General features: G+C 36.7%; 1 protein-coding gene across 2 annotated transcripts in view; it reads right to left on the bottom strand.

Annotated features, from left to right (window-relative positions):
• Positions 1-18,772, bottom strand: part of FBXL17 (F-box and leucine rich repeat protein 17) — a 503,519-nt gene that overhangs the window by 306,239 nt on the left and 178,508 nt on the right. For both annotated transcript variants that reach the window (XM_082723749.1, XM_082723750.1), the window contains exon 6: positions 6,723-6,853. In XM_082723749.1, coding sequence (XP_082579875.1) covers positions 6,723-6,853 — 131 coding nt within the window. The remainder of the gene's footprint in view (positions 1-6,722; positions 6,854-18,772) is intronic.

The raw sequence follows: 18,772 nt of genomic DNA, 5'->3' as shown, positions 1-18,772 counted from the left end.
AGGATGACCACATAATTTATCACCCAAACCAGGATACTTCGGAGCACAGAAGAGAACAGCACAGCACAAACACTAATCCTGACAGAATTTCAACATAACAGTAATGGACCAGAAATGACGTGAGCAAATCAAGACATTAAGTCATTCCAGGTCTGAGGCAGAATAAGGTACTGAGGGAACATGAGACCTCCGTGATTAGACCCCAGACTTTGTAGACATACTAAAATGGATTCCAGTCTTAATTCCACCAGTAACTACTTGTAAGTTACCTAACCTCTCTGAACCTTAATCTTGCATTTGGAAATGGGGTAATTTCTTCCTCAGGATTGTTGTAAAGACTAACTGAAAAAATGTCTATAAACACTTAGCACAATGTATAGCACATATTATAATAAATGATATAGCTTTTATTAGCTATCATTATTATCCTCAATCCAAAACAAAACAAAACAGAGAGAGAGAGAGAGAGAATGCTATACACTCTGACTTTTCTAGCATTACAAGAACAAATTAGGGGTTGGTTGGTTGGTTGGTTTGGTTGTTTACTAAGCTCTATGCCCAACACAGTGCTCGAAGTCACAACCCCAAGATTGAGGGTCACATGCTCTAATGGCTGAGCCAGTCAGATGCTCCTAGAACCAATCATAATTTTAAAGAGAGGGTCCTTCTGTAGAAAGACACAGAAGACATATTTTTACAGATGGTATGAGAACCTTAGTAGTAGTTAGTCTAATACCTGCTATTCTTCCAGGGATGGTCTTAGAAATGATTGTAAATATAAGAGAGTGTCAAAAAATATGCCAAGATTAAACAAGTGCCACTAGTCCAGAAAGACTCCATCCTGTCTCTATAATGCCCTCAGAGCTCAATAAAATATCTCTTATCCTTTTTGCAAAGATACGGATAAATATCATAGAAAGTATAAAATTGTGCAGTAGATTACAAAAATAAGCTAGAATTCAGTTTTACAAAAGCTCCAGCTGACCAGCCCAGCCATTTTATTAGGTACCAAAAGTATGAAGACAGACTGTTCCACGTTCCACACAGGCGGGGACAGAGCTCTATAAACACCAGCACAGAGGTGCTTCAAAAGTCAGTGTTATTTTTGCCACCTCTTTATTTCCAAGTTTTCAGACTTTTATATGAGAAAATTGTTCAAACTCCACAGTCAATATGCCAAGGTGAAAAGTATTCCTCTCCTCCAGACCACTTAACTTTAATAGAAAACAAAATATTCTCAAACTCAAATTCAACTATGCCTGCTGGATTTAATGGATAGGTTTGTCCCCCTTGGGCAATCTTTAAACCTCAGTCTCTAGGAGAATTAAGTAATATTAGGGGATTGAAATGAAATAAAATTCTAAGTCCACTGTGACATGACATTCACAGGAAGATGGCAGATTATCCGCCCAGTCCACGAACACTTATAAATACAATATATAGCATATGTTCACAAAACAATTCTTGGAAATAAAACACAATGGGCACTCAGCAAATAGTTTATATCACCAACACCTGCTCAAATCCTCTCTGAACTTTATTTCTAAATGTCACCGTTTTTTATTGAATCAATGGAAATTTGAAAGAAGAAACAGAATAAACATCCAGAGAAGATCAAGGGAGTTAGAAAAATCTTTATAGAAAGCCTCATTGAGTTTTCCATGAGCCAGGGCACTGTCAGTCTCCCGGAAAGGGGTGTGGAGTAATCTGTCATTCTACCACTTCAATCTAAGTACACCTAAAAGACTAGAAAGGATTATACACAGAAGAAGAAAAAGAGAAAGAACAGTGTTAAGATTTTTCTTAGTGCTATCAACAAAGAAGTCATGAGTCACTGGAATTAAGTTCATTTTAAAATAAATAATTTTAAATCACAGTCTTGAAGTTGGAGGGAATTTTATAAACCAGCTTAGCTCTCTTTGTAATTCAGGAGACTTTTTGATTAGAACTCTTATTTGAACACTAAGTGGAAAGGTGCATTTTGGATGGCAGTGGATGAAAATAAAGTTTTTAACTCATTTAAAGCTGAATTCTTTTTCTTGTTATAACTTCCACACATTGGCCAAAGTTCTGATGTCTAAAATAATGAAGAACTAACATAGGGAGACCAATTAACTATTATCTGTTGATATATTTGATCAGACTCGTTTTAAAGAGAACTACTTGTTTTGAAATAAGAAATATCTAAAAACAAAACAAACAAACAAACAAAAAAACCTCTACATTCTTGATTTTTGATAAAGGAGAGTTTAGTATGTAGACTGGGGATAGTCAGATGATACAGGAGAATGAATCATGCCCGGTAGGAATGGTGAAGGACCAGAGAGAACAGCCTATTCCTCATCCTGGAAAGAATGTCAGTCTAGTGTTGCTAGATCTGCAATTTCTCCAAGATCAAGCCCAACTTCAGAATCTTATGCAAACTATCCCAATTTTTAAAGTGTTGGCAACTGTTCAACTTTTTAAATACACTATAAGCCAAACAAAATGACTTCATGGATGGGATTCAGCCATAGCCCACCAGCTTGCAATTTCAATTGGTCTTATCGAAAAACTTTATTTTAAGAGAAAATATCCGAAGTTATTATTCTAAACACCAGTATATATAAAGTGAAACGGCAGTGTATTATACATGCTATTTTATATTTGAAAGAAACTGGTCACAATAGTCTAAGATTTAAAATTCTCCAAATTTTAGAATGTCCACTGATACAAAGCTCCTTTAACATATATATAATATTCACACGGCAAAATTAACTCTTTAAAGAAAGTGTCCTTAGTTACTGATGTTCAACAAGCTCAATACATTCTTTTTTTTTTTTTTTTAACTGCAAATTCAAAGAATAAATTGCTAGCTAGGGAAGTTCAACTAGTTGGCAACATAACCTATTACAACATCCAGTCTGGTATTTGTTATGTTTTGTAATGTTAGCTGATGGATGCTAGAGAAATTTTCACTTCTCTTACATTATTATCCTGATTCATTAGCAAGCATGGTCAACAGTTAATGAATGGATGAAATATTTGATAATGAGTATATGGATCATGTGATTGAACTTTTCTAATGACTAATATTATTTTTTTTTTAAAGATTTTATTTATTTATTTGACAGAGAGAAATCACAAGTAGTCGGAGAGGCAGGCAGAGAGAGAGAGAGGGAAGCAGGCTCCCTGCTGAGCAGAGAGCCCGATGCGGGACTCGATCCCAGGACCCTGAGACCATGACCTGAGCCGAAGGCAGCGGCTTAACCACTGAGCCACCCAGGCGCCCTCTAATGACTAATATTAAAAACTGAAAATGGGGAGACTAATTTCCTCTTTGATAGCCAATTAAAAATTTTTAAATAGTTTCTGTAAAGATCTGTTAGATTTCATTTAATTCTTCTTAGCAAAAAAGAACAAAAGAACCATTATATGGCTATCACTATAGATGCTAAGAACCATTCAGTTTTTCACATTATCAGCTTGTTACATCCAAAGCAGGCTGCTTTTGGACTCTGTGCCAAACATATAGAAATGGTGAAGACCAAATTGGATGTGAAATAACAAAAGATTTATATCAAATACAAATAAACATTTCAATAAATTTAGAGTCAGAGACAGTAGAAGAGATAGAACAACCAGATGTTTAAATTTAAGTCACTGATAGAAATAGTCAGTGTCCTCTTTTCATAAACCACTTGGATTTTATTTGTACTCAAAAGCAATGGTAAATGTCAAATGACTACTAGACCATCCTTCTGAATACAAGAAAATATCATGCTGTTTAACTCTGTAAACACAAAAAATGTTTTTAGAAAAACAAAGATAAAGAACAGCATGTCTTAGTCATACACATCAGTTGAAGAACCACAAAATGCTAAAAGATATCAAGAGCATAAGTCTAACATCCTTCAATTATTACATATTTTAAAATTTTGAACTTCAAAAGAAAGTTTACAGATAAGAACTTTTAAAGTCCAAGATATATCTTATATCTAAAGATCTATCAAAGTTTATCTTCGTGTAAGGAATCCTATTCAAACCAGCAGCATTAAACACAGATCCTTTTCATATTTGCAATGTATAAAATAACATCAAAAGTTTCGATTATATTTTTATTATGAAAGAAAATAAGTATATTACTTTTAAAATGACTAAGAATTTTACATAAATGTTAGTTATGTGTGATTCCCAACTATGAAACTGAACATTGACACATCAACCACCATTTGCTTTTTCTTCTTTGTCATCACCTGGTTTTTAAAGCAGCAACGATGGAAAAATACATCCGTTGGCAAAGCTGAAGAAAAGTCATACAGATGGTCTACATTTAATAGGAATATTATGACCTTCCACTAAACAAAAAGATGTTGAAAGGATTAAATGATAACACATGTAAAGTGCCTATCGATTACCTGGGCAATAAAGGTTACTTTCTTCCCCTCTATCCTTACAAGGCCCACTATTATCTCACTCATTAAGTCTTATGTCACCTCAAGAGAGCACCTTTGAGAACAGGAAGGACTCACTGCCCGAGAGTTTGACACAGTACCATGTATTTAGTAGGGGGTTAATAAATGCTCCCTGATTTACTAGAGGATAAGAATAATGAACATGTAAAACATGTTAATTGATAGGCTAAATGCATTAGTGCATCCCTGTGCCCTCTATATGAAAGGTGACTAACCCATCTCAGCTAAGTGCTGAAATTATAATTAAGTCTGATGGGAAGTCCTAGATTTATACCAATATAATTACAAATATTACTTAGCTTACTGATAGAGTATGGCAAGAACAATGAGATGAGTAATTTAGATGATACTGCAAAGTGGGTTTTAATGTTTGAAACTTCTATTACAGTACACAGGATAAGTGCAAGTAGTGTAATTAAAACCTAAAAGAGTCTGATTTTTAAAACTCTACCGCTCAGCCTCATTAAAATGCATGTTTCCTCAATTAATCCAAACTTTTCCATTAAAAACATAAAAACACACTTTCATTCCTTGCAAATAAATCTCTACAGTATATATATTTAGGATCAAATATCAAATAACCATCACAGTTAAGTAGGAAAAAATTATTGGAATAGCAAGAGCTTTGAATACATAAAGCATAACAAAGGGAAGGAAAGGCAAAGTGAGGGCTGCCCACGTTCTCATTTGTAAATACTCACTTATGACTAAGCATTTGAAGAGCTAGATTAGAAATCCCTATCTCTATGTAAATGATATAAACCTAAGCAAAATGTTTATTTCTTAAAAGAAAACCCTTCTAATCATATATGGACTGCTTCTTATTTAACCTTGTATTCTTTAATTACTTATTTTTCTACATGTGTCAAGTTCACAGAAAACTGTTGTGTAATAAGAGGCAATCATATTCATTATCATTTTGTTTCAGAAACAGTTTTTTTCCTTTTAATTCAATATATTACTAAGCAGTTAATCTCAATATTAAACTAATGCAAAACACCACAGGATAATGTTTATTTATGTACTTTATCTTATTAGATGCTATGAAAAATATTAAAAGATTATTTCAAGTTGTCATATAATCGACTGTAGAAGAATGCTGATTATAGGGAAGAATTTTATTTTTTAAAATTTTTATCAGTTCTCTATAGATTTTGTAGATGTAGTTCATATGACTATTACTCAAAACCAATAAACACCTTTTATAAATGATGACCACGTGACTAGATTAGAAAGTTTTACTAAGAAAGAGTCAAGTCAAAGGCTATCATATAATCATAAGGGTCATGCGGAGTAAGTTAAGAAAATGTCAGTAGAACTTAACCATAATTGAAGAAAATGGAGTCCATGTAACTTTCATTTTAAGTACAAAAGGAAATTAAGAAAGGAGGGAGAAAGTATTTTAAATTTAAAGCATCATATGACACAAATTTAATAAATCATTGCTCCTATTTATGAAAAAGTTTTAAAATCTAAATGGGTTCTAATTTTAGCTAAAACAGTACTTTCTATTTCAAAAGCAAAATATTTTAGGAGCTTGAGTTCAAAAAAACACATTTTTCCCTAAAAGTCACTGGGCAAGCATCTTATCTCATGCCTGTAGTTCAGAACCCACCTCCATTAATCAACAGTAATGGAACAGTGCTACTCTGTGCTCATTTTCATTAAAAGAAGTCTATTCTCAAGGGTTCTTTCATCTTTTTTTCTTTCATGCAATATTTCAAAGAAAAATGGGTGTATCACTGTTTATAAGAAGAGAACTACACATTTTACACATTTTTACATTATATGTTAAACTCTCCATCACATGACTTCCATTTTCAAAACAAACCACATTAACACAAAGAACAAAATATCATCCTTTAGAAAGGATCTTAATGCATCATGTTTGAAATAGTTTTTCAGAATCATTTTCCTTGACAAATGGATAGCAAATCAACCACAAAGTTGCAAAAATATTAAAGTTACAAATATGCAACATACCTGGATGGGTGGCAAAGAAAAATTCGACAGACTGCTATTGTTATTATTGTTCAGGCAAACATTTGAATCAAAGCACATAAAACCTTGTCAAAAATATGAACAATGGATGGATGAAAAGTATACAGCTAGATGGTTTTCAGATCTTAAACATATCTATTTTAAAAGGCATGGCTACATTAAATTTTCCTTAAAATTGACATGCCTTATCATAATGATAATTAGTATTTGTCAATGGAACACACATTTCCCTCTAGAAAAATGTTTATAAGATGTTATAATGGTTACCTGTCATTTATGATCCAGTTCAGACAGAGATTGAGAGAGCTAAGATTTTTGCACCTCTTGACAATTTCCATCACGGTTTCATTATCCAGTTCAGTGATATGACGTAGGTCCAAGCTGGAAAGATTTCGTAGCTAATGAAATAAATAAAATGAAAGATGAGAAAGGTAAATGCTACATTCATTCTCAAAAATTATATGGATTACTACAAAGTAGAGTATCACCATATAATATTCAAAATAGATGATAGTCCATGCAAACTCATTCATATAATATTTTACATACTAAATTGGAAATGAATGCAGACACCTATGGTAAATATATGAATGGCAATAAATATTAAAATCAAACAGATTTTATTTAATGGATTTTTATTTAACAGATGTTTCATGAAAGTCAGAAGTTAGCAACCTCATAGGTGGGGGAGCTGTTAAACATATTACATTAAGTACCTACATTTGATAAGATTATGCTAACATTGTTTGAGAGGGAGGAGCAAGGTGGTGGAGGAGCAGGAGACTACAATACTATCAGGGCCCAGGAATTCAACTAGATAGTAACCAAACCATCCTGAACACCTACAAACTCAACAGGAGATAGAAGAGAAGAAGAGCAGCAATTCCAGGAACAGAAAATAACTACTTTCTGAAAGGTAGGACATGTGGAGAAGTGAATCCAAAGCGATGGGAAGATAGACCGCGGGGGGAAGGGCTGGCTCCTGGCAAGTGAAAGAGCAGTGAAGCACAAAATTGGAACTTTTAGAAGTCGGCTCCACTGAGGGTCGTCACTCCAGAGACCAAGCAGGGGGTGGAGCCCTGGACAGTGTGGTCTCTGAACCCACAGAGACACAAAAGGACCAGGGATGTCTGAATGTGGCAGAGCTCCCAGGTATCGGAGCAGGGAAGCCGGCTGCAGAGACAGAGCTGAGGAGTGGGGTTTCAACTCAGGTTACTACCTTAAACCATGATCCAAGGCACAGTCGGGCCACTGCTTTATGAGCAGGGACTCCACAAGTGGCAAATCTGGAGAGACCCCATCCTTCCTCCTCTAGGAGGAACAGTGCAGGAGCATGTTGCAGGAATCTGCTGGGTTTGGAGACTCCAAACTTTGGGGAGAAGGGCCAGAAATAGAAACACTCAGTCACAGGCTGGGTTAGCATGACAGTGTGACCAGAGATAAGGGAGACAGGAGGGATCAACTGTTTTTCTCTGAGGATGCACTGAGGAGTGGGACCCTGAGCTCTCAGCTCCTCTGGGCTGGAGATTGGGAGGCTGCCATTTTCATTCCTGTTGTACAAAGGTCAACGGAAAGCATTCAGTGAATAAAATCTCCCAAGACCAAAACCAAGCAGATTACATAGCCTTGAATTGGAAAGGGCAGTGCAATTCTGCCTCAGATACTTGAGACATTTGAGAATCACTGCAACAGACCCTTCCCTGAGAAGATCAGCAAGAACATCCCACCAAGACATAGATCACTGATCAATGAAAACTGCAGAATTCCAGAGCTAGGACACATAGAATTCATGGCTTTTTTCCCATGATTCTTAAGTCATTCAAAGTTAAATTTTTTAATTTTATTTTTTTCTTATTCTATTTTTTTAATTTTTCCTCTTTCCTATTTTAACAGTTTTTAACTATTCAATTTTATCAATATCTTTTTAAAAATCGTTTTAAATTTTCCTTGTTATAGTCTATTTTATCCCTTCATTATATTTAACCTTATTTTTTGTGTACATATAGGGTTTTTTTCTTTAAAAATTTGAGATACAATTTCTTCTAATAGATCAAAATATACTCTAAATTTAGTGCATGGCTTTGTTCTAGTTTCCAGCATGATCAAATTCTTTCCTCTTTTTTTTTTTCTTTTAATTTTCTTCAACCAACTTCTTATCTTATCAATTCCTCTTTTAGAATCTTTCTTAATTTTCATCTTTACAGTCATATTCCATCCCTTCATCAGGTTCACCTTTATTTTTGTATACATACAACTTTTTCTTTTTTTCAAAGTTTTGGGAGGTAGCTTCTTCTAACAGACCAAAATACACCCAAAATCAAGTGTGTGGCTCCCTTCTATTCACCAGTCTAATACACACACACAACACACACACACACACACACACACACACATATATTTACATATTTTTTTTTTCTTTTCTTCACCCTTTCTTCTCTGCCCAGTTTTGGTCTCTTTTGATTTGGATAGTGTTATGTTTTGCTGGGGTTGTTTCTACCCTTTTAGTATTTTGTTCTCTCATTCGTCTTTTCTTATCAGGATAAGATGACAGGCGGAAAAACTCACCACAAAAAGAACAAGAGGCAATACCGTTGCCTGGGTACCTAGTCAACATGGACATTAGTAATATGACAGAACTAGAGTTCAGAATGACAATTATCAAGGTGCTAGCTAGGCTTTAAAAAATCATGGAAGATATTAGAGAATCCTTTTCTGGAGAAATAAAATCCCTTTCTGGAGGAATAAAAGAACTGAAATCTAACCAAGTTGAAATAAAAAAAGGTATTAATGAGGTGCAATCAAAAATGGAGGCTCTTACTGCTAGGATAAAGGAGGCAGAAGAGAGAATTAGTGATATAGAAGACCAAATGATGGAGAATAAAGAAGTTGAGCAAAAGAGAGACAAAAAACTACTGGACCATGAGGGGAGAATTCAAGAGATAAGTGATACTAAAAGACAAAACAATATTAGAATAATCGGGATCCCAGAAGAAGAAGAAAGAGAGATAGGGACAGAAGATATATTGGAGCAAATTATAGTAGAGAATTTCCTTCATATGGCAAAGGGAACAACCATCAAAATCCAGGAAGCACAGAGAACCACCCCCCCAAATCAATTAAAATAGGTCCATACCCTGTCATCTAACAGTAAAACTTACAAGTCTTAGTGACAAAGAGAAAATCCTGAAAGCAGCTTGGACAAGAGGTCTGTAACATACAATGGTAGAAATAGTAGGTTGGTGGCAGATCTATACAGAGACCTGGCAGGACAGAAAGGACTGGAATGATAATATTCAGAGCACTAAATGAGAAAAATATTCAGCCAAGAATACTATATCCAGTTAGGCTGTCACTGAAAATAGAAGGAGAGATAAAAAGCTTCCAGGACAAACAAAAATTAAAAGAATTTGCAACCAACAAACCAATCCTATAGGAAATATTGAAAGGGGTCCCCTAAGCAAAGAGAGAGCTTAAAATTAACAGACCAAAAAGGAACAGAAACAATATACAGTAACAGTCATCTTACAGGCAATAAAATAGCATTAAATTCATATCCTTCAATAGTTATCCTGAATGTAAATGGGCTAAATGCCCCAATCAAAAGACACAGGGTATCAGAATGAATAAAAAGACAAGACCCATCCATATGCTGTCTATAAAAAACTCATTTCAGACCCAAAGACATTTCCAGATTGAGAGTGAGGAGGTGGAAAACAATTCACCATGCTAATGGACATCAAAAGAAAGCTGGGGTGGCAATCCTTATATCTGATCAATTAGGTTTTAAGCCAAAGACTACAATAAGAGATGAGGAAGGACACTATATCATACTTAAAGAGTCTGTCCAACAAGAAGAGCTAACAATTTTAAATAACTATGCCGCTAAAATGGGAGCAGCCAATTATATAAAACAATTAATAACAAAATCAAAGAAACACATCACCAATAATACGATAATAATAGGGGGCTTTAACACCTCTCCTTACTGAAATGGACAGATCATCCAAGCAAAAGATCAACAAGGAAATATAGGCTTTAAATGACACACTGGACGCCATGGATATCACAGATATATTCAGAATATTCCATCCCAAAGCAACAGAATTCACATTCTTCTCTAATGCACAGGAAACATTAAACAAATAGATCTAAACAAATAGATCACATCCTAGGTCACATATCAGGCCTCAACTGCTACCAAAAAACTGGGATCATCCCTGCATAGTTTCAGACCACAGTGCTCTGAAACTAGAACTCGATCACAGAGGAAAGTTGGAAGAACTCAAATACATGGAGGTTAAAGAGCATCCTACTACAGAATGAATGGGTCAACCAGGAAATTAAAGAAGCATTGAAAAAATTGCATGGAAACAAATGAAAATGAAAACACAACTGTTCAACTTCAGGACAAAGCAAAGGCAGTCCTGAAAGGAAGGTATATAGCAATATAAGCATTTCTCAATAAATAAGAAAAGGCTCAAGTACACCCTACACCTAAAGGAGCTGGAGAAAGAACAGCAAAGAAAGCCTAAACCCAGCAGGAGAAGAGAAATAATAAACATCAGAGCAGAAATCAATGAAATAGAAACTAAAAGAACAGTAGAACAGATCAATGAAACTAGGAGCTGATTCTTTGAAAGAATTAATAAGACTGATAATGATAAACCCTTGGGCAGACTTACCAAAAAGAAAAGAGACAGGACCCAAATTAATAAAATCAGGAATGAAAGAGGAGAGATCACGACCAACACCAAAGAAATACAAACAATTATAAAAACATTATCAGCAAGATTATGCCAGAAAATTTGACAACCTGGAAGAAATGGATGCATTCCTGGAGTCATAAACAACCAATACTAAACCATGAAGAAACAAAACCTGAACAGACCCAGAACCAGAAAGAAGATTGAGGCAGTCATCAAAAATCTCCCAAAAAACAAGAACCCAGGGCCAGATAGCTTCCCAGGGGAATTCTATCAAACATTTAAAGAAGAATTAGCTCCTATTCTCCTGAAACTGTTTCAAAAAATAGAAATGGAAGGGAAACATCCAAACTCATTTGATGAAGCCAGCATTACCTTGATCCCCAAACCAGACAGAGAACCCATCAAAAAGGAGAATTACAGACCAATATCCTGGATGAACACAGATGCAAAAATTCTCACCAAAATACTAGCCAACAAAGTCCAACAGTACATTAAAAGGATTATTCACCACGACCAAGTGGGATTTATCCTGGGCTACAAGGCTGGTTCAACATCTGTAAGTCAATCAATGTGATGCAATACATTAATAAAGGAAAGAACAAGAACCATACAAAACTCTCAATAGATACTGAAAAAGCATTTGACAAAGTATAGCATCCTTTCATGATCAAAACTCTTCAAAGTGTAGGGACAGAGAGTACATACATCAATATCATCAAAGCTATCTACAAAAAACCCACAGCAAATATCATTTTCCATGGGGTAGAACTGAGAGCTTTTCCGCTAAGATCAGGAACATGGCAGGGATGTCCACTATCACTGTTGCTATGCAACACAGTACTAGAAGTCCTACCCTCAGCAATCAGACAAAAAGAAATAAAAGACATCCAAATCGGCAAAGAAGAATTCAAACTCTTTGCAGATGATATCAAACATCTTTGCAGATGATATGATACTTCATGTGGAAAACCCAAAAGGCTTGACTCCAAAACTGCTAGAACTCATACAAGATGTAACATCAATGCACAGAAATCCGTTTCATATCTATACACCAACAGCAAGACAGAAGAAAGAGAAATAAAGGAGTCGATCCCATTTACAATTGCACCCAAAACCATAAGATACATAGGAATAAGCCTAACCAAAGAGGTAAAGAATCTGTATTCATAAAACTATAAAGTACTCATGAAAGAAACCGAGGAAGACACAAAGAAATGGAAAAACGTTCCATGCTCATGGATTGAAAGAACAAATATTGTGAAAATGTCTAGGCTACCTAAAGCAATCTATATATTTAATGCAATCCCTATCAAAACACCATCAATTGTTTTAAAGAAATGGAACAAATAATCCTAAAATTTATATGGAACCAGAAAAGACCCCGAATAGCCAGAGGAATATTGTAAAAGAAAACCCAAGTTGGTGGCATCACAATTCCAGACTTCAAGCTCTATTACAAAGCTGTCACCATCAAGATAGTATGGTACTGGCACAAAAACAGACACATAGATCAATGGAACAGAATAGCGAGGCCAGAAATGGACCCTCAACTCTATGGTTGACTAATCTTCAATGAAGTAGGAAAGAATGTCCAATGGAAGAAAGACAGTCTCTTAAACAAATGGTGCTGGGAAAATTGGACAACCACATGCAGAAGAATGAAACTGGACCACTTCCTTACACCACACACAAAAACAGACTCAAAATGGTTAAAAGACCTCAATGTGAGACAGGAATCCATCCAAATCCTTGAGGAGAACACAGGCAGCAACCTCTTCGACCTCAGCCTAGCAACTTCCTTCCTACAAACATCACCAACGGCAAGGAAAGCAAGGGAAAACATGAACTATTGGGACTTCACCAAGATCAAAAGCTTTTGCACAGCAAAGGAAAGAGTCAACAAAACCAAAAGACTACTGACAGAATGGGAGAAGACATTTGCAAATGACACATCAGATAAAAGGCTAGAATCCAAAATCTATAAAGAACTTATCAAACTCAACACCCAAAGAATAAATAATCCAATCAAGAAATGGGCAGAAGGGGGCACCCGGGTAGCTCAGTGGATTAAGCCACTGCCTTCGGCTCAGGTCATGATCTCAGGGTCCTGGGATCGAGCCCCGCATCTGCCTCAGCTGATGAGCAGAGAGCCTGCTTCCCCCTCTCTCTCTGCCTGACTCTCTGTCTACTTGTGATCTCTCTGTCTCTGTCAAATAAATAAATAAAATCTTAAAAAAACAAAAAAGGAAATGGGCAGACATGAACAGACATTTCTGCAAAGAAGACATACAGATGGCCAACAGATACATGAAAAAGTACTCAACATCACTCAGCATTAGGGAAATACAAATCAAAATCACAGTGAGATACCACCTCACACCAGTCAGAATGGCTAAAATCAACAAGTGGGAAACGACAGATGTTGGCAAGGATGTGGAGAAAGGTGAACACTCTTACACAGTTGTTGGGAATGCAAGCTCATCCAGCCACTGTGGAAAACAGTATGGAGGTTCCTCAAAAAGTTGAAAATAGAGCTACCCTACGACCCAGGAACCACAGTACTGGGTATTTACCCTAGAAATACAAATGTAGTGATCCGAAGTGCACCCGAATGTTTATAGCAGCAATTTCCACAAAAGCCAAACTATGGAAAGAACCCAAATGTTAATCAACTTTCAAATGATAATCAACTTTCAGATTAATCATCAACAGATGAATAGATAAAGAAGATGTGGTATATATATACAATATAATATTATACAGCCATCAAAGAAATGCAATCTTGCCATTTGTAATGACGTGGATGGAACTAGAGGGTATTGTGCTGAGCGAATTAAGTCAATCAGAGAAAGACAATTATATGATCTCTCTGATATGAGGAATTTGAGAGGCAGGGTGGGGGGCCATTAGTGTTAGGGAGGGGAAAAAATGAAACAAGGTGGGATCGGGAGGGAGACAAACCATAAGAGACTCTTAATCTCACAAAACAAACTGAGGGTTGCTGGGGGGTAGGGGGCATAGGGATAGTGTGGCTGGGTTATGGACATTGAGGAGGGTATGTGCTATGGTGAGTGCTGTGAAGTGTGTAAGCCTGATGATTCACAAATCTGTACCCCTGGGGCAAATAATACATTGTATGTTAATAAAAAAAATTCACTAGTAGTCTTGGGTTATACAAATCACAGAGGATCTGAATAAACAAAGACTTACAACAGAGATTTCCTGAATGCTTCATTCCAATTTTTAAACATTCAGTCAGAATGTAGACTGAGCTTCATGGTGGGTATTATGGAGGGCACATATTGCATGGAGCCTGGGTATGGTGCATAAACAAAGAACTGAAAAAAAATTTTTAATTTAATTTTAAAAAGAGAATGTAGACTGTAGATAATCAACTTTCAGATTAATTCTTCTTTTATTGAGAAAAAATATTACTTACAACCAATTCAGGTTAAAGACTAAAATTAGTCAATGACTGGTACGGCCATGTATGTACTTAAGTACAAATGTTACCTAAGTACTTAACTAATATGTTACCTAGGAAACAGAGTCTTGAAGGATTATAAAAAGACCTCAAATGACTTCCAAGTTCTCTTAAGACTCTGCAAAAGTCAGGGGGCCTGGGTGGCTCAGTGGGTTAATCCTCTGCCTTCAGCTCAGGTCATGATCTCAGGGTCCTGGGATCGAGCTCTTTGCTCATCAGGGAGCCGGCTTACCCTCTCTCTCTCTGCCCGCCTCTCTGCCTACTTGTGATCTCTTTCTGTCAAATAAATAAATAAAATCTTTTAAAAAAAAAAGACTCTGGAAAAGTAAAACATCAAACAAAATTCTCAGTTGTGCAGATTGACTATGGTGGATGAACCAACATAAGAGAACTCACAGGACCTTGGCAAAGGCAGCAGGGATGTTCCACCATTTCAGGCTAACAAGGGTAACTTACTTAGGTGAAGCTAGTTGGAGGTGATAAGTCTTAAGAAGAGTAAAAACTTCTGCACAGTTAAACATGTTCAAATGCCAACCAGTCCTAAAATTACTTTTTGCCAGCCCCGCAGATGCTGGTTTTATTGGGATTGGGTTTTGAAGCAATCGGTTGTAATCTGCAGGGAGTGAAGTCAAGGGTTAAAACAGGCTGCCTTGCTGATGACAGAGTTACTGGGCCTGTAGATAAGCACCACACACTTATCTGCCAAATACCTGTCAGCTGCCAAGATAGAGATCATGGGAGAGAGCAGAGACCCAGGGAGAAAGAAGGGTCCAAGAAAGGCACTCTTGGGGAGAGTCTCTTATTAAGGACAGGGAGCGAGACACAAGTAATAAAGGAAGGGAGTTGTAGTGCAGGTCTTGTACGGGAAAAACAGGAAAAAAGGGGAAAAATTAAGACTGCTGGGAACAGAAAAGAAAGGAGCAAAGAGGGAATTTCTGTCCCTGAGCACAGGACGGCTTCTCCACCTTGACAGGGTCTGATATCTACATTTATAGAACCTGGTTTGACAAGGGAGAGAATGAAGGGCACCCCTTCAACTCATCACCTCAGTCTGAACCTCAGCTTTATTAAAGCTTGCGTTCAAGTACAGAAATGATAATAAGAGCTAGGTAAGCCAAATTTAGGACACTGGGCAAAATTTTCTCAGCACCTCATAGAACCAAGAACCCCAGGGTAAAACTGAGAGCTTTTAAACAGCCTGAGATCACGGCACAGACAATAAAAATTTCTAATTCTAACCATGAAAAAAGGACCCTAGGGTCTTGGATGCTGTCACATCCACAGTAGCTACTATGTTAATTTTCTGACACCTTCTCTATGTATTCCTTCCAACCACTGCCTTCTTAATCACACTGGGCTGCTGTCTCTTTGCATTATTTCCAAACCCAAGGTCTGTTTCACTCTGCCATTCTCCTACTAGATCTGACACCTTTTGCCATTTTATTCACAACCTGTTTTGCTTTCTAGCACACTTTACTGCACTGCTTCTCAGAGCTGTCCCTTCTAACTCTGCCTTGGCACATTACCAGCCAGATTAATCTTCCTTAAATAACTTTGACCATGTCTCTCACCTTCTCTGAAACTTTTAGGAAACAAAAATATTTCAACTGCAAAAAAAGAATCCCAGAACTTGCCTATCAAAGCCCTTCACTGTCTACCACTGCCATTTCCTGAAATCTGTTCAGCAAGCTGAAATCTCTTTCCCCAAATTTTGAGAGGTTTTTCTCAGTGTACTCAAAGAGCTGTGCTCATTACTTTAAAAAACTAGTCTCACTTCACTCTTTCTTCAGATAACTTGGAAGTGTGTTTTCTTCTCTCCCTGCCATTTATTCAACTGCCTGCTTCCTACTCCATCTTCTCCACAAAGCCTTCTCGATTACTTTGGAGAGAGGGAAAATTTAGTGAGTCTTGGAAATACAATATGCTTGCCTAACACAAATTATTAACCAGACAGTCCCCAAAGTAACCATGCCTTTTAGACAGGATTCATCAATTGGCAGCAACTGCCAAGGGACCAGAAGAACAACCTTCCCTTCTTGCTGCAAGTATGTGGATGTCCCCTCTTTGTCAACTCCTTCACCTTCCCCTTCCTCTCCTCTCCCCCTCCCCAACCAGACCTTCCCAGGCTGTGCTATTCAGGACCAAGCTCTCATCCCAAACACTTGACATCCAACTTAATACTGAAGCTGGTCCAAATCCTGATAATTGCGAATTTTCATTCATTCAACCACACTTATTTATTTAAGTAAGCACCTTATTTATCTAAGCATCTGACTCTAACTTGACTATAAATTAGAAACATGTGGGGAACTTTTTTAAAAATACTGATAAACAGGGACGCCTCGGTGGCTCAGTGGGTTAAGCCGCTGCCTTCGGCTCAGGTCATGATCTCAGGGTCCTGGGATGGAGTCCCACATCGGGCTGTCTGCTCAGCAGGGAGCCTGCTTCCCTCTCTCTCTCTCTGCCTGCCTCTCCATCTACTTGTGATTTCTCTCTGTCAAATAAATAAATAAAATCTTTAAAATGCAAACTATTAAAAAAAATTTTAAAAAAAATACAGCAGTGAATGAAACAGACAAAAGCCCCTGTTCATGGGGTGCTTATACACCTAGTTGGAAACAGGTGAGGGGAACAACAAATAAAATACATAAACAAATTATACAGTATGTTGAAAGTGCTAAGGACTATAGAGAAAAAATAAAGCAAGGCAAGACAGATGGAAAACAGTAGAGAGAAGGCAGATGGGATGCAATTAAATAGGCAGTCAAGGGGCACTTGGGTGGCTCAGTCAGTTAAGCCAGCTTATGATCTCAGGGTCCTGGGATTGAGTCCCACGTCAGGCTCCCTGCTCAGCGGGAAGACTGCTTCTCCTTCTGTCTGCCTCTCCCTCTGGCTTATGCCCATGCTCGTTCTCTCTCTCTCTCTCTCTCGCTTATGCACTCTCTCTCTCAAGTAAATAAATAATATCTTTTTAAAAAGTGAATAGGCAGTCAAGGATGATCTCATTGAAAAGATGATCACAGAGCACAGATCTGAATGAAGGAGGTGAGAGAGCACACAAAACATGGGGATATCTGGGTTAATACTTAGTGAAAAGGCCCTGGGATGGGAAGAGTCGGAGCATTATGGAGGATTAGTGAGGAGTCAGAGGTGCTGTGGCAGAGTGAACAGAAAGAACACTAATAGGGGATGTAGCCAAAGAGGTGAGTGAAGAAGGACAGACTATAAGAAACCTTCTAGAACAAAGTAAGGATTTTAGCTTTTGCTCTGAGGAATTTGGGAAGGCACTGGAGGGGTCTGTCTAGGAGTATAACATAATCTAACATATTTGTTAAAGATCCTCTAGCTTCTGTAGGAGTCTAGAATGGGAGCAAAGGTGGAAACAGAGAGCGGCTACACTGAATTAATCCAGTCAATCAATATCGGTGACTTGTACCACAGTGATAGCAGCAGGAGGTGGTATAAAGATCCAATTTTGGATATATTTTAAAGTAGAATCAACAATATTTTTGACAAATATATCATGGAGCATGAGAGAAAAAGAAGAATCAAGGGTGATGATAAGGTTTTCAGTTTGAACTCCTGGAAGGTATTATTCCAATAACTAACATGGTCTGGTAGCAGGTAGGAAAAGAGTTTGGTTTTGAATATGTTATGTCTACAATGCCCATTAGATAGCCAAGAAAAGATGTCAAGTAAACTTGGAAGTCATCAGCACACAAATGGCATTTATACTTTTAAATTCAACATATAAAAGTATTAATTGTATATAAATATGCTAAATCCTTTTTATAAATTATACATATATTCAATTATATATTTTATAAATACAAAATATAAATTTGTAAAAATATTTAATTATTTATAAATTATATAATTTACTTATTAATTATATATAAATATGTTGAATTCTTTAGGTACGATGAGAGCAGCCTTCTAATTTGCGGTGAGTAAATAAAATAAAATAATTAACTGATTAAGAGGCAGTCAAACATACCTATAGTAATAAATATAATAACATAGTGAGCTAGTCTGACTCTAAAAAGATTTAAAAATGCATCAACAACAATAGTATCCTGAGCCACCTGGGGCAGTCACAGGCTGGCTTCATTCCCTATCAAACCATA

This window comes from Mustela nivalis (genome assembly GCF_964662115.1).
Source record: "Mustela nivalis genome assembly, chromosome: 3".
Classification (NCBI taxonomy): Eukaryota; Metazoa; Chordata; class Mammalia; order Carnivora; family Mustelidae; genus Mustela; species Mustela nivalis.
The sequence above is the reverse complement of the archived record's forward strand: the minus strand, read 5'-3'. Positions and strand labels throughout refer to the sequence as shown.